This window comes from Heptranchias perlo, chromosome 33 (assembly GCF_035084215.1).
Source record: "Heptranchias perlo isolate sHepPer1 chromosome 33, sHepPer1.hap1, whole genome shotgun sequence".
Classification (NCBI taxonomy): domain Eukaryota; kingdom Metazoa; phylum Chordata; class Chondrichthyes; order Hexanchiformes; family Hexanchidae; genus Heptranchias; species Heptranchias perlo.
In genome coordinates, this window is record NC_090357.1 from 18,784,426 (window position 1) to 18,801,765 (window position 17,340).

The following is a 17,340-nucleotide window of genomic DNA, read 5'->3' on the forward strand; positions in this document are numbered from 1 at the left end:
AGACCTCTCTTATTCTCTACACTGCTCTGCAACACAAGCCTTTAGCCCTAGCACTAGTGATCCTTCCCTCCCCCGCTTCACAAGCCTCCCATCAAATCACAACAGGACACTTCACTACACCTCCTTCTGCTTGCACTCGCACACTAAATACCTGCTACTGCCCTTGCAACGACTTCCCACACTTGCTGCTTCTTCCTCTCCGTGTGCACACTATGCTACGCTGCCTCACATATCTTCACAATCCTTCAACAGGACATACTAATTCATTCCCACTCTTCTTGGAGGAAAAGCTTACACATAATCGGAGGAAGACCAGCCATGTTGCAAACTTTGACTCCAATAGAGGTCGCCGCCATGACATCATTGGCAGAGGCAGAATGTGCAGCATTGGAGATGGTGAGGCTGGAGGCCACGGACAGCAACGTGTTTGGGCATTTTCTCTTTCCACTTAATTCTTTAGCTCACATACAGATAGCATGACAACCTGTGGCTACATTGCACTGCCACCCCTCTGCTATTTATTAACCTTATCATTATGACATAACCCTCATCCCTCTGCTCTTCGTATAGGTCCTTCAGACAACTGGGACCTTGCAGCTGTGCAGACAGAGATGCACCACCAATCGCACCTACTATCCAAGCACCAGCACAGAAATTAGCACCCAGAATGGTATAGATAGTGAGTTAGAGGGGTCTGCACAGGGTAATTCACAGAACACAAGGGAGTAGGTGGAAAGGACTGCAGGAAATGTGTCACCGGAGGGCAAGCTCAGGTCTTAGCTCTACTGAAGAGGACAGAGATGCAGACTTTAGGGGCCTACCCTTTAAAAGAAAGATGCAATGTGTTTACCAGTAATTGCTGAATGTATTGGACAGCCTTTCAGGGAGCTAATGTAACATGTCAGAGATTGTGGAGGAGTCCGCTACCAACTTATACGGTGTTTCGGGGCATGGCATTGACACTCTGCACACAAGCATGGCGCGTGTGGTCACCTCAGTGGATGCTGCAGTGGACCCTTCTTGCAGGAGTCTGTGGCACAATTAGTAGCATCTCTCAGGGATGCTCATAATAGTACCATGCAGGCTCTGAGCTCCACCATCTCTTCTGCCTTGGACAAGCCAGGAGACCAAATGGATAGGGGCTTCAATTGCATCACGGATCTCCTACAGTCTGCTCTCCCACAGATTAGTGGGAGTGCTGAGCCACAGCCAAATAGCAGGGGCAGTCACTCAGTGGGAGAAGAATGTGTTGTCTTCCTCTTGGGAAGACTGCACATCCATACCTTCGCAACCCCCTCAACCAATGCCTGCCCTGGTGCCAATAAGCCAACTGAACTCGACTGCCCTGGCAGCCACAGAAATACTGCATTAGGCCCAAGCTCCTAGAAGTTCCTGCCTATGAGCATGACGAGCCCTTGCCTGAACCAGAGCAACATTCCACCTCCCAATCCGAAGCCACTGGGGGATCACCTTGTAGGAGTAGTAGAGTAAGCAAGAGTGGACTTAAGAAAGACACTATGAGCTCACACCTGGGTGATAATCAGTTTGAAGGCATTTGTGTAAGCCAGTAAAATGATAAACCTTTTTGAAATTTTTACGTGGAGAGTGTTCCTGTAGTAGTTGGTGACCTGGCAATGTCAGGTGCCATGTATATCAATATTGGTCTTTAGGAGAATGTAATTTATTGGATGGTGGAAGGACTGGGACAGATGTTGAACCTGACTGTTAATGCAGTGAGACAGTGGATTGTTCAGCTGAAGTGCTCTTCAGTGAGCTGCTGCCAAAGAGCTCTGGCTGCAGACAAGTTGTTTTAGCCCTCCTGCTTTTTTGCCATCCTTGATGTCAGTGTTATCTCCCTCATCTGCTGAAGGTCCTGGTCCAGTGGTGGCTGCATATGCTATCCCTATTGCAGAGCAAAGTTATGCAGCGTACAGCAAACCACTATCATATAAGACACTCTTTCTGGGATGTATTGGAGGAAGACTCCAGACCTGTCCAGGCAGCAAAGTTGTTGCTTGAGGACTCCAATTTTCTGCTCATTGAGGGCTCAAGTTGACTTGCGGATCTGATTGTAGCACAATTCGGCTGCCAAGCATGGGCTGCTAGAGGAGTCATAAGGTAAGTGTGCAGGGGATAGCCCTTGTCCCCAAGCAGCCAGCCTCTCACTTGCTGTCTAGGGGAAAAGAGTTGGGGAGTTGGTGCAATATAAAAACATCATGGCAGATGCCAGCAAATTGGGCATAGAGCTGAATGATGTGCTGCTGGTGATCACACACCAGTTACACATCAATGCAGTGGAAGCCCTTGCAATTCATGAAAGCAGCGGGCTCGTCCGAGCGATGTGGGTGCAGTCATTGAGACCCTGGACTTGCGGGAAACCAGCAGTCTGTTAGAACCCTAGAGCTTTAGCCATGGGGAAATGTAATGAAAGTGTTGGCATCCATCACCTGCTTGATACAAGCACGAACTGTAGACTGACTGATGTATCTGATCTGCTCTTTTGCGGCCTGAAAGAAGCTGGAGGCAAAAAAGTGCAGGGCTGTAATGACTTTGTCTGCAAGAAGCAATGCTGTGCCAGTTGTGGCCGTGGGTTGTAGCTCTTGTTGCTGGAGGCGAGAGCCTCCCCAGGGAAGCACAGCGCCTTATGCACTGCTCCTCAGAGAAGTGCAGCTGCATTATTCTGGGCCGATAGATTCTGCTGGAAGGGTAAGGATTCCTGCGAGCTCACTTCCTTCTAGCTGATCTCCCTGCAGTTCCATGTGCTCCTTCCTCCTTTTCCTGCTAATCCTCTTCCTCTAGCCAGACTGGAATTGTTAGAAGGATGCTCATTTTGAGAAAAGTGCATTGCCAGTGCCCCCTTAAGATTTCAGAAGGTTGTCCAGCCACCACAAGCACTTCAAAATCAAGTAACTTATCTAAAACCATTCTGCTTTTGTACTTAGTACAACTTGACAGGCTTCATTTTTTTTATTATGACAGGTTTTAGAATTGCCATTGGCTGAAGAAGTTAAAATTCCAAGTCTATTCAAGGAACTTTTAGTGATCTTACTAAATTATTGAGAATTATAATTGAAATGTAATTTTTTAGCAAAGAGAGCAACATGGTTATCAAATTTTATATTTTTATACATACTTCTAAATCCAAATTTTGCACATGTGAGTACACTGTCTCACAGTGTTTGCTGTTCTGGAGATTATAGATGTAGATAGGTACCTGAGTGATTTGCAGGCATGTAATCCGAGTTCAGTTGACAGTTTTAAACCATTCGAGCTTTGCTTTTGCAGATCATGGCATTGTCTGAACCCCTCAGTGAGATTACTGCTTTGTAATCGTTTCTAGCAGTGATTTGAGTGCCTTGCCAAATCCTGTGAGTGGCCTAGCGTTTGTACTGTAACAACAGGATATCAGCCTTGTATATATTCAACAAGGGGCATAAACACGCACCTATTTTACGAATAAATGCAATTGGTGTATTCTTACTTTCTCCTTTATTTTAAGCAAGTTAAGTATACAGGGAGCACTTTCATCATATCAATAATCTACTTATGTTAAAAGGAATTAAAAGTGTCATGTCGACATTGCAGTTGACAGAGCTACTCAGCTGACGTTAACTACGACTTGTGTGGATTAACATCCTTTTGGTCTTGGATGCCAATTAAGAGTTCAGTACTTCCTACTCACTCTCTTAGAGAGGACATTCATAATGTAGGTTGAACATTGGATCTTACCAGTAAAGGAGGCGGCAAAGGGTTAAAGTGATTAGCAGAAGCATGGCCAAACACACACTTAAAAAGTTAGCTTAAAGCCCCAAAGCAGACATGGTAAACTGAAGTAATGGTTTTTGCTGGGCATTTTGTGTATTGCCGGCTGACTACCCTGCAGACTGGCTTTGAGGATTAGCCACTGACTATAGCACCAATCCGTCTGATTCATCCATTCCCCCCAGTGCTGTAATAATTGTTTTCCTTTGTGTTTACTAATTTTGTCAGTCCTGTGCCTCTGAGGTATTTCTTTACCAAAGGAAATGTGATAATCTTGTTACTAAATGCTGCAAGTATGGGTAGAAGTTTCACAGAACTGTCCCTCGCTCTGACACCTATTGTACTAGAAGCTGAAGTTTGCACCAACACCATCTCAACAATAACAACTTGCATTTATATAGCACCTTTAATGTAGTAAAACATCCCAAGGCACTTCACAGGAGCGTTATCAAACAAAACGAGCCACATAAGGATGTATCAGGACAGGTGGCCAAAAGCTTGGTCAAGGAGGTAGGTTTTAAGGCGCACCTTAAAGGAGGAGAGAAAGGTGGAGAGGTGGAAAGGTTTAGGGAGGGAATTCCAGTCCTTAAGGACTAGGCAGCTGAAGGCACGGCCTCCAATGGTGGAGTGATTAAAATCTCAAGAGGCCAGAATTGAAGGAGTGCACAGATCTCGGAGGATTGTAGGGCTGGAGGAGGTTACAGAGATTGGTAGGGGTGAGGCCATATAGGGATTCGAAAACATGGATGAGAATTTTAAAATCAAGGTGTTGCCGGACCAGGAGCCAATGTCGGTAAGCGAGCACAGAGGTGATGGGTGAACGGGATTTGGTGTGAGTTAGGATACGGGCAGCAGAGTTTTGGATCAGCTCAAGTTTATGGAGGATGGAAGATGGGAGGCCAGCCAGGAGAGCATTGGAATTGTCGAGTCTAGAGGTAACCAGCGTTTATACTGGAAGCAAAAATAGTATCACTCCTCCCTTCAAGCTGACATTTAAAATGTACTCACGTGACACAATTGAAAAAATTATTGTTACTTCGCTGTAGCGATTGTGTATTAGTTAATGCTGAAGGAAACTTAATGGAGCGCTGTCACATATCTCCTAGCAGTTAACTCAAGGGTGGCGTTGGCAGACACCTGAGAGTGAGTTCCCACCTGCCATCCCAGCTACAGAACATACATGACCCAGGGTATGGGGAAAACTAAAGGGGCTCATATCTTCAAAAAACATTTAAGGAAACAACACAAACTTTCACCCAGACTTCTATCATCCTGGTGACAAATCCACTCACTGACAGAATTTCTGTTTTAAATACTAAATAAGAATATTTTAGGAACTGGCAAAAGCCTTTAGAGCCAACAAGTCCCTTGAGCTCGACCCCATTTTCTGGCCATAACCCTCAATCCCATCTCTCTCCAGAGATGTATCAGGTCACCTCTTTAAACCAATTATGCTATCTGCTTCAATGGTCTTTCTTGGCAGATTATTCTATAATTGTATTCTGCTCAGGATGAAAAAGATTAGCTTGACTTCCCTCATTTCTCTTTTTATTCCTCACCTCCTAATTTTTAACTTGTGAATTTGAACCCTTCACTATAGCGAACAATTTCCCTGAATGAACTTTGTCAATCCCCTTCATAATCTTGAAACTTTCAATCAGGCCACCTTGAAGACTCTTCCAAAGAAAACAAAACTAACTTGCATAACAATCAATGCCTAACGCTAGAATAAACTGTCATCTTCAACCAGCTCTGGGCCTAAAAAGAGGTTAATACTGGCACGTGGGTTGTGTTTTATATTCCTATAACAGGACAAACCTTTTCCCCAATTCTTGTGTAACTGATTGTTTTCCGGAACAGTTTCTTGGAGATGCACTTTGAGGCTGATTGCAATCTGTATAATGAAGAATATTTTTTCTTTCAGTACTTTTATAGTGTAATCAAAATCTTTGCCTTAATAAAAAAGGTGTTCACAAATCGAGTTAACTCCTTGCTTCATTTACAAATAAAACTTTAGGTAAACCCCAAATTAAAATCCTTGTCCCTGTTTTCAAATCCCCCCATAGGCTCACCCCTTTATTTGCAAACTTCCCCAGGTTTTCCCACCTTTTTGGTTTCCAACCCTGGCCTTTTAAGCAACTTGTCTTCCCTTTGCCTGACCATTGGTAGCCTCCGAAAGCTTGTAGATTTCAAATAAAAATCGTTGGACTATAACTTGGTGTTGTAAAATTGTTTACAATTGACCATTGGTAGCATAACCTTCAGCCGCTCTGGCCCTACTCCCTCCCTAAAACTGTCCCCCCTCCACTTTACTCTTCATCTTTAAAAACCTTCTCAAAATCCATTTTTTGACCAGGTTGCAGTCTCTTCTCCTAACTTTTTTTTCTCCACCCTCTGTAAAGTACCTTGGGGTGTTTTCTACTCTAAAAGTGTCAGACGAGTGCAAGTTGTGGTTGTTGTAAACTGATCAATAGCAGAGATGAAACAGTTAATTAAATACCAGAATCAATGTCATATTCTTTGCTAGTCAGAAATCACAGATAAGTTAAGCTAATCCTTTCATGGTGCAGCCACATTTTGGGCCAACTATCATGACTTCACCATTACTATCTTGGTTTGATGGTTTGTGATGGTAAACAGTTCGGGATACCTGTGCCCCAGCTGGCAATAACTCTGTAGGCAAAGTTCGTACCATCAGATTTTTGCATTACTTTGCTATATTTCAATTATGTATGAAGTTTATGGAGAATGAGAAAGAATAGAGAATGTCAGATCTTTCTCTATTTACTTGCTGTCAGTTCTTCAACCTCTACAAACTTCAAGTGCAATCTTTATAGCATTCAATTCAATTTCCAATTCTAATTGATGTCAAATAAGCTTAAGTTGATCCTTATCTCATTTGTTTCCTGTTCAGCCTTATACACTGAGAGACTACAAGGACCTAAAACAGGATGTGAAACTCGGAGGTTTGGGACCAGACTATAAAGCTGCTCCGGAAAAGGCAAGCGTTTTCAGATTCTGTGTATATATTAATGTAGGACTCGATTTGAACTCCCCCTGCCTGCTTTTCACCAGATAAAATGGAGCGGAGGATTTACCCACTCCTTTCTCTCCTCATTCTGACTAGTTCCAATTTTAAATTGCAGGCGGCAAGGACACCCGTCCCAAGCCGGCGGGGTCCTCTTTAAATATGCAGGTTAGACTCCAATGATTAAACCGGGGCCCGACCTCCAATTTAACCTGTGATTTGAGAGGGGTAGCAATGGTGGCATTCCCGTGAGGTCATACCTGCCGGGAACAGCAGTCAGTGCCAGAAGAGGCCCAGCGAGGTACATTTTAAATTTTTTTTGAGTTTCCTTGTGGGCCATGTGGAGCAGGAGTCTTCCTCCGGGCCCCACAAGGAAACCTTGGGCCGCCCCTGCCCCGGATTTCCCTCCCACCTCCTGATGGGTGGTTCCCTCCCGGAGCCCTCCAATGAATTGTGCTGGGGACCATTCCTGCGGATCCCCGGCTGTCGCCTCCTACCGTCCAAATTCCTGTTCCCGCCCGCTGTCCAGGCAGGAGTCCGATCTTGCATATGTAAATGAGGCATGGGAGCTAAAATCTTTCCAGGCCTCAGCATGCGAGCTTGTTGCGCGCGTTACCCCCCCCACCCCGCCCCCCCCTCATTCCACGCACCGATCCCGTCCCGAGTTAAAATCAAGTCCATAGAATCACCTATGCTAACACCTTGGGATGTTTTACTACATTAAAGGTGCTATTTAAAGCAAGTTGTTGTACAGACAGCTAAATAAAGATCATGAGAGGAGTTACCGAAGATGCAGTTGATGATGCAATCAACTTGTTTTAGCATTACGTTTTGTGGAGACAGTTGTAAGCACCTATTAGTTTCTTAATTAGCATCTGTTCATATTTGTCCCTTCCAAATTTGTGTTGCTAATTAAACCCCAAATTTTCTGATTACAAACATTTTTCTCATATTGGAACCAAACCATATACTTATATCTGTTGTTGCGAGTTTTTTTAACCCAAATTCTGGCAAAAATGAATCCCAAGAAGTGTATGGTTATCTGTACAGAGGGTGAAATCAAGCATGTCTGCTGTACAGTGACCATTGGTAGTGTTGCAGCTGACCGAGAAGCCCCAGAGTAAAGATGCTGTCCAAAGCAGAGAGAACTTAACAATGTAGTCATCAACATTTTTGAAAAGAAGTTAGAAATTATACAAAACCCTACCATTTTTTCAAATTAAATTATGAGGCTTAAAAACCTGCCATAGATAACCTAACTGGAGTTGCTCATTTTGGTTTAAAAATGTAACCTTTATTAATGTTTATCACTCTTTAAAATAAGCAGAGCTTCTTATAATTACATTTGTGTCACTCTAATCAGGTCCCTACTGTTAACAACTCTGGTAATAGTTCCGCTGAAAACATTTCTGTACACATCACCAGATGTACCACACCAGCTGGGAAATAGGCATGGTGTACTGAATTGATAGACATAGAAAAATCTGTAGGCTGGATTGTCCGCCAGTCCCTGTTGAAAGGAGCAGCATTGTGAGCAGTGGAACTAATTAGGTAGAAGGCGGCAGGAAAAGTATAAATAGGATGCACTGCAGCAACTCGCCAAGGCTTCTTCGACAGCACCTCCCAAACCCGCGACCTCTACCACCTAGAAGGACAAGAGCAGCAGGCGCATGGGAACAACACCACCTGCACGTTCCCCTCCAAGTCACACACCATGCCGACTTGGAAATATATCGCCATTCCTTCATCGTCGCTGGGTCAAAATCCTGGAACTCCCTTCCTAACAGCACTGTGGGAGAACCGTCACCACACGGACTGCAGCGGTTCAAGAAGGCGGCTCACCACCACCTTCTCGAGGGCAATTAGGGATGGACAATAAATGCTGGCCTCGTCAGCGACGCCCACATCCCATGAACGAATAAAAAAAAAAGAACTATAGTTGCTTTTGTTATATTCTGCACTTAAAGGTGACAAATATTTGTTTGTCATACATTGTACTACTCTGAACTGTTCTGCAAAATACTATTGGCTTGTGTATGACAATTAAGCAGTTAATCTTGAGAGCAACTTTAGCCTGTTTAAAGAAATACTCCAGCAAGAGTGACGTATTGGCTTTCTGCACACATATTTGTGCAAAACCTCAATTGATATTGCAGCTTCAGAAATGACACAGATAGTAGGTGCAATTGGAAGGCCAGCAATCATCACGGTGAGATTTCCCCCCTTTTTTGTTTAAATCTAATATTCTCCCCATCTCAAGATACTAATTCATGGTGAGCTATGGTTCAGTCCGCACTGGCTACCCTGTAGTACCTCACCCACGTGAGCTTAGATAGTGAGTGTCATCAAGCTATTTAATCATGGCAGCATCACAGCCAAACTTGATCTGTCCTCACTGACAGCAACACATGTATACTTTCCAGCAGATGTAACAGGAGAGTGTTCAGAAGTAGGAACCCTGGATTTTTTTCCACTCCCTAATTGTAGTGACGATACCACTGCTCTAGCTTTGGCCAGCTAACTCGAGCATAGAGTAGGGGATCTATCTGGTCTGTCTTGTTCATTTCTACACTGGTGCCCTTCGGGAAGTTTTTGTTATTTAAAAAAAAAAAATTGTTTAGAATTTATTTTGTACTTAAATTGTGGAATTTTTAAAAAATGATTAGTCACAATACTGTAATTATGCGCCAAATCCTCTACATGGTGTTATGTACATCAGCACTTAGTGCCTGGAGACAGGTCACTGCCTGGTGTCTGTGGTGGAGCTGGATACACAGTACAGAAGACCCAACATCAGGGAAGAAACATATGAGATTGTGGACGGAAAAGTCACAACTCTCTTTTTTCTTCCTTTACCTCAAATCTAAGCACTGTTTGTTCTTTCCTTCCATCCCTTTAGCTGACATTTGTTTTTGTGTGTTTATCTGTTAAGGCAGAGAAAATGAAACGACAAAAGGAATATGCAAAACAAATTAAAAAACAGAACTTGAAAGTAGGATCCAAATCATCCCCATCCCTACTTAAACCATCCACAAGCATTGAAAACAAAGATGCAACTTCACGGCGGAAAGTGGTGCGTAAAAAATAAGTAAACAATGTTGTATCACAATCATAGCAATGTTTTGGAATTGGTTTATGAAGAAAAATGTTATTACGTTGAAAAGAATATTTTGGAATTAAACTAATGAGCAGAGGAATGTCATAAGAACATGTGAAACATTAATGCACTATTATTGTATGTTCAGGTGGATGTAAAAAAAACTGTCACACTATGCTGTTGCACCTTCATGAGGTTTCTTAAATTTTGAAAATGTCTTTTTAATAAATGCTATATTGTTTACAAAACATTATGAAGGGCTAGATTTTTGGCCCATTGACTATGGAAAGGCATAAAATCGAACCTGAAATCTTGACAGCAATGTCTGGTTTTAATAACCCCATGCTCAGTTTATTGAATTATATTTTAATTCAATTATTTTAGCACATATTGCCTTGTATATATCTGTTTTATCCTTTAAAGCTAAATAACCCATTGGTGTCAATAAAATACTTGATCAGACCTATAGATAGGAGATAGGTAAGCCTATTGTTTGGCAACTGAATGGATTCTTCCTAGAAATTATTTATCCTGAGAAAAGTTCTACGTACCATGAGCTATTATGATTTTAATCCCTCTGCAGTGTTTCACTTTTTGTAGTTTTAGAAATTTTAGCTGCAAACGCATTGTGCAGTTCAATCTGCAAAATGAAATTTTATTATGGAGTGAACCAAGTAGAATCTCCATTTACTCCCCAAATAAAGAAAGCTTTCTATGAAAAATAACAAAATGTATTTCATAAATGAATCTGTTTCTGCAGCTGCTGTGACTGGAGCCTGCACTGCAAGCATTGTGATATGGATATCATAAGGGCAATACTACTAGGCCACTTATCGATGCAATATTTTATTCCACAAGGAGACTTCTCCATAGCTCCTGTCATCAGTATGGTTTGATGTCTTGGTCAACAAGAAGGCTGGTTCCATGGATGTAACAGTTTTTTCCCCTGCCACCCAAGGTGCCATACTAGGTCTCAGAAATCAATTTTTAGCACAAAAGAACCACCTTTGAGAGTTGATCATAACAATGACTGTTGGGCTGCTTTAAATGACAACTTACCTCTGCTTATTGTAAAATTCTATTTTGCAATCAGAGTACATTGAATCATACTATACATTAAAAAGGACCTTTTCCTGTTTCTCTTTGCACAACTCTAGGCGATGGAATATGCTAGAAATATCGATAAACCAAAACCACTTCCAGCTAAACCTGGGGATGCCAATCAAAAGCTGGAAAGGGGTGAGTTTACTGAACATGGTCAATATGCACAACTGGACCCATCCCACAATATACTGCTTGAGATGATGCAGAAACGACATGAAAAGGAGAAGCAAATTGTGGCAAATTTCAAAGCAATGCATGTGACCTGATGGTGTGAAGTGATTTTTGGTATTCCAAGAGGAACATCACATACTGTAAGGATCACACCGAAAGGTCTCATAATGCCGTGTTAATAGCACTCTGAGTCCTACAGCAATTTTTATACATTGCATATTTTATATAGCAATTGCATTTGTCATGACATAGAACAATAATCCCACTGTTGAAAAATGGTAAATGATGGACTCTCTGCATTCTGTACAAAGACTGTGACTGAGATAGTATGCTTAAATTCTTTCTAAAATATTTTTCAGTCTGTCTTTTCAGGATTTCAGACTCTTTGGAGGTGGTATTGTGACTGACTATCATTATTGTGCTGGGTTGAACGGACTTACAGGGTCATTTAAATTTGACTTAAAAATAATTTTTTGGCTTAGTATTTTTTAAAGCTTCCTTTCTCACCAGAACTAAACTGATGCTTGCAACCTGCAATCTTGTAGCTCCTTGCAAGTAAAAAGTCAGTTTGAGAGACAAGTTCTGTGCATACGATGGATGTATGAAACCAATGGAGAAACTGCAAAAGCCCAAAAATTCTTTGGAAATTCTAAATATTGAGGTTTGGTCCTTTTGTTTGTGAATGAAAATTATAAGTATTCTGAAATTCATGTACCTTTTCAAGTGATTTTGTACTTCTAATAGTGGCATAACATTTAGAGACGAAGAGCTCTTTTGTAACCCTGTTAAAAAATAACTTTAAAGCCCAACATTAACAACTCAAAGCCACAGGTTATCATATCCTTACATTATCACCAACCTCAAGGTCTGTTTTCACTGAAGGACTGCAGGAGAACTATTAAAGACATTGCACATTACTTCTGGTTCCTCATTGTGCTTAATAGTCTGTAAAATAGACATGTCACATACTTATGCCATCTATAATCACATGTATAAGGAAAGTCTATTAATGCTTATTAATTATTAATTAGAAATGTGCAGAGCTATAGGGAAAGAGCAGGGGAGTGAGATTAATTGGATAGCTCTTTCAAAGAGCTGACAGGCATAATGGGCCAAATGGCCTCCTTCTGTGCTGTTTGATTCTATAATGTGCAACAAAAGCAAAAACCTAAAAATAGGAAAAAGCTTCTATATTGAGTAAATTACCTCAGATGATTATTAAAAACACTTTTTAATTTTAGGTAAGTAGACTGCCATATTAATTTAGGTAAGTAGTCTGCATAATAATAATCTTCTTTGTGATTGATCTTAATATTGATAGAGATGAAGCCTGCCAAGGAGAAAGTGCATACAAATAATGATGGAGGCACAGAGATACACTGGGTTATAATTTGAGTTACATCAAAAAACTACAGCACAGAAACAGGCCATTCGGCCCATCTGGTTTATGCCGGCGTTTATGCTCCACACGAGCCTCCTCCCTCCCTACTTCATCTAACCCTATCAGGATACCCTTCTATTCCTTTCTCCCTCATGTGCTTATCTAGCTTCCCCTTAAATGCATCTATGCTATTTGCCTCAACTACCCCTTGTGATAGCACGCTCCACATTCTTACTACTCTTTGGGTAAAGAACTTTCTCCTGAATTCCCTATTGGATTTATTAGTGACTATTTTATGACCTCTAGTTTTGCACTCCTCAACCTTCCCTTTTCTAGAGAAAAGAGCCCCAGCCTGTTCAGCCTTTCCTGATAAGGATATCCTCTCAGTTCTGGTATCATCCGTGTGAATCTTTTTTGCACCCTCTCCAATGCCTCGATATCCTTTCTATAATATGGAGATCAAAACTGTGCACAATACTCCAAGAGTGGTCTAACAAGTTTATCATAACTTCTTTGCTTTTCAATTCTATCCCTCTAGAAATGAATCCAAGTGCTTGATTTGCCTTTTTTACGGCCTTATTAACCTGCGTCGCTACTTTTAGTGATTTATGTATCTGTGTACCCCTAGATCCGTTTGCTCCTCTATCCCGTTTAGACTCTTATCATTCAAGCTCAGTAACAACTGAGCTCAAGCAACATTAAATGAAATATCAGAATACATGTTGTGTCCCACAATCATTCTGTCTGTTCTCAAAATAGAATCTACCGCACAATAGAAAGTTCATTATTGCCATTTGATTATATTTTAAAGGAAAATAGTAGGTTAATTCTAAACTTGTTCTTTATGTCTTCAGGCTTATACTGGTGTGTATTTTCCTCTTGCTAATTTTAGTGAAAAATTAGATCTGAATATAAAACTATGTTCCTTACCTTATACTCACCTCCACTTTTAATTAAAAATAGTGAACAGGAAAACAAATAGCCTGTAGTTTCTGAACCAGCTCAGTGCAACCAGATTTATGCTATTAGGTTTTCTAATCATAATTATTTTATTACATTTATTTTTTAAATATAATTATTTTATTTGTTATGAAAAGAATTTAAGGCATATCACCTGATTAAATCAATGTGACTTTTCACATTGCTGCTTTCAATCCTGCCACATTCCCTCAGACACCACTCCCTGGGAAATAGCCTCAAATATCATCCATTTGTGTAAAAGTCTGAAAATTACACTTAGCGTCCTCATAACCAGTCAGAAGTCAGGAAACATACTTAAATCTGATATAATCACAGAGAGGATACAGGACAGATGAGGTTAGACTACCAAAAAAAAACTACTTTTATTCTATTGACCACGTAATATAAATATGCACTTAGAGAAATATCACTGCCCCATTATGTATTATTATATATGTAGCGTAAAAAGTTTATTCTGTATGCATATGTACTAAATCCCATTTAGATGCATAATTTCTTTATAAACCCAAGTTTGCATCTGCTTTTTATTAAATCCTGTATAATTTTATAATGTTCAATCACAAACAATATATACACTTGATCAGCAAACTAGTACCAATTTTCAGCTTTACATATACCAATCATTAGTTTCAATGGTTGATTTAATCTAGGCAGTCTAACCATCCTTGAAACCTATTTTTTTCTGATGGGCGCCTTTCTGTTGAAGTATTTTCTCCTCTTTTTTGGACGCCAACGCACCATCTTCAGCTGAGAGCTCAGGAGACTTAGTTCTTGGGTGTTCCAGTGTCACTTTGAAACTGAATATTAGGACACTCATGAGTGCAGCCATGGAGTTCCTCTCTGATTCCTTTTTCTTTTCCCCATCCAACTTTTGAGGAAGCACCAAGTTTCTTCCCTATAGCAGCACAGGTGAGATTGGGAACTCACTACTTTGTAAAGGATCATGGGCATAAACTCACATCTTATCATTTCATATGGAAGAGCATTTGGGCCCCAGTTTAATTCCCTGCAGATTATGTTTAACTCACCCAAAGCATTTCAATTGATTTATAGAAATTAACTGCTTTTATTTACTGATAGTTTTTGTGGTACCTTGTATTTACTCTCTTATGTATGCATTCATAATGGAAGCAAGGATTCAAACCAATAACCTGCAGAACCTATACATTTCAGGGAACTATAGCACCACCACCATGTTGTGGCCTACTGGGACTTGTTTATATTCTAGACTTTATACAACGCGAGAAACTAACAGATTCTGAGGCAAAGTAGGTGTGAGAAAGTATCCACTTGTAACTAAAGTTTTCATATTTTATTGAAATTCTTTTGAAAGCAATCTTGCATTTTAGGATGTGAAATCCGCTCATCATTTACAGGCTGTAATCTCAGTGTGCCCAGCTTTCTTTCCAGTAAGACTCTTTGAAGTATGATCCATAAAGCCCTTTATATGTACTGGCTTGATTCAATTTTCATTTTACTCATTTCCAGTGAATGTATTTATTTCCTGTACACAACTGGATACATCTGGATTGTGATGGGAGGTGTTAACTTTTAGAAAAAATATTTTTGTGGATTATTCATAATTGTATATGTTTTTATGTTAATTTTATTTTAAAAAATTTATACGTTGTGCCTGCTAATTGTAAATAACAAAACTGTAATCAAAATGCATGTCCTTTCATGGTGGAAAATATTATATGATTAGTCCACCCTCAAGATTTCCATTAAAATGAAATTCACCCAATTTTCAAAACTGAATCTTGGTATCATTTTTCTTATTAATCTAGTGTATCTTTTAGATTGTTACAAACCACATTGATTTTGATGAAATCATAATGTGACTTCTAATGTAATTTTTAAAAATACTTTCATGCTGTTACAAAATTGTAATAGAGTCAGAAGCAACAGGAGTTGTGGAGAATTAGGATTTACGTCTCCTTAAGGTGTAGTAATCATAAGCAGGGTGTTAGTTTACAATGACTGATAAAATCAAATTCTATTTTTATTACATGGGATTGTAAGATTTTTGTTTGGGAGGTAAAATCCTGATTCTGCGATTTTGTCCATTTTTCTGTGAAAACTACAAACCTGTGACCTTGATTGCAATATTGAACCTATTTTTTCCTTTTACAAAGTTAAAGCAACTTATCTGTCCTTTTTATGATTTTCCCATTTTACTTGTAATTGCCCCTTGATTTTTTGAGGAATGTAAAAAAAAACATTGCCCACTGAAAGTCCTTCAAACGCACCCTCGCTGGATTCAAAGCAAATGCTTTTTGTTATTTTTTATTTGTGAATTTGACCTTATCAAGGGTGATGGATATAAGTACTGGGGAAACTTGCCATTTCAGACTCCCAATATCATCATTGTGAATTCCTAATTGGGTATAGCAGTGTTGGGTGCAGAGAAAAGCTCCATCTATTCTGACCCAACAATGAGCCTCTGCATCAAACTCTACTGCTCTAATGTGACATTTTACTAATTCCCACATCAGCTATCCTACAGTGACAAGAGATTCCAAATTTAGTATTGAATTAGAGGGCACTTTTGCAATTTGAGCTCATTCCCAGTGGGAACCACTCTCAAACTGTCTAAGTTAGCTTCACATAGTTGAAACATTACGATTAATGGATATCCCACTTTTTCCATTCATCCACTTTCATTTTAACTCCATAAATAAGTAGAAATTTGTCATAAATTTGCAGTGGTAGGAAGAGAAAAGGGAGAACTCTATCCCTTTGCAAAACGTACTGCATTTTAGTTAGATTATCTTCCCCTTTTCCATTATACCCTGTTTATAAAGACTTGCTCTAAATCACACATTTCTTTTGCTCCTATTGTTATTCTCAGTCTTGATAAACACTGGAAGAAATTTTCACCATTTGGCAATTTTTTTTCTTATGGAAATAAGAGTTTTAGGAATAATCTTTTTAGAAAGTTCACTTTTGCTTGGTCATTACTACAAACTTAGCCAGTGGTTTATTATTATGACTCAGCCTAATTCCCATTGTTTAATTTCCATTGATTCATCCTCAGCTTCTAACCATTGCAGGCTCCTAGTTTAAAAATGTATGTGAATATCAGATATCTTTCTCACTGACTTGTAAACTCATCGTACGATTTTCAAAATTGTGAAGCCTGCTTCAAACTCAACAGACAAGTTTGATGTGAATGTTCTTTTTGTTAGAGAAGTATCCTAATAACAGGGGTATTTGAACAGGAATAGAGATCTCAAACTCTGCCAAGTTAGACAGATTGGGAGGATCAGAGGATTTGCATTTAAACTACACAAGCGTAGGCCTAGGCTAGATGTTAGGCAGTTCTTTTTCCAGAGAGTCGTAGGCCTCTGGAATACATTGCTGACTTGTGCGGTGTGTGCTGACTCTGTGGGCTTTCAAGAGAGAGATGGACCGTTCTTTGCTGGGCCAGGGTTCGCATCATATAGAATGTAAGTAGACTAACAGTAATGTACGCATAGCCAATGTGGTCTCCTGGACTGGTTTCAATCGCCTGAAGGTGCCGGAGAAGAATTTTCCAGAGTTTTTTTTTCCCTTATTGGCCCTGGGGTTTTTCTGGGGTTTTTTGCCTCTCTCAAGAGATTACATGGCTATGGGGTGGGGCGGGGGGGGGGGGGGGGTGGGGTAGGAAGTAGGAAGTGTCTAGTTCTGATACTCCAGACATCATGAATGTGGGGCAGGCTTGATAGACCAGCTGGTCTTTTCCCGCCTGTAATTTTTGTATGTTCGTAAGAAACACATCTTCAGTTTCAGGTTCGATGGGGAAATTAGTCTAAGCAAGGACTTCCTTTAGGAAAA

General features: G+C 40.2%; 1 protein-coding gene across 1 annotated transcript in view; it reads left to right on the forward strand.

Annotated features, from left to right (window-relative positions):
* Positions 1-15,258, forward strand: part of jhy (junctional cadherin complex regulator) — a 69,832-nt gene extending 54,574 nt beyond the window's left edge. Inside the window, exons 7-9 of the mRNA XM_067971035.1 lie at positions 6,677-6,767; positions 9,727-9,863; positions 11,045-15,258. Of these exons, the coding sequence (XP_067827136.1) occupies positions 6,677-6,767; positions 9,727-9,863; positions 11,045-11,257 (441 nt within the window). The 3' untranslated portion in view covers positions 11,258-15,258. The remainder of the gene's footprint in view (positions 1-6,676; positions 6,768-9,726; positions 9,864-11,044) is intronic.
* The last annotated feature ends 2,082 nt before the right edge of the window (positions 15,259-17,340 follow it).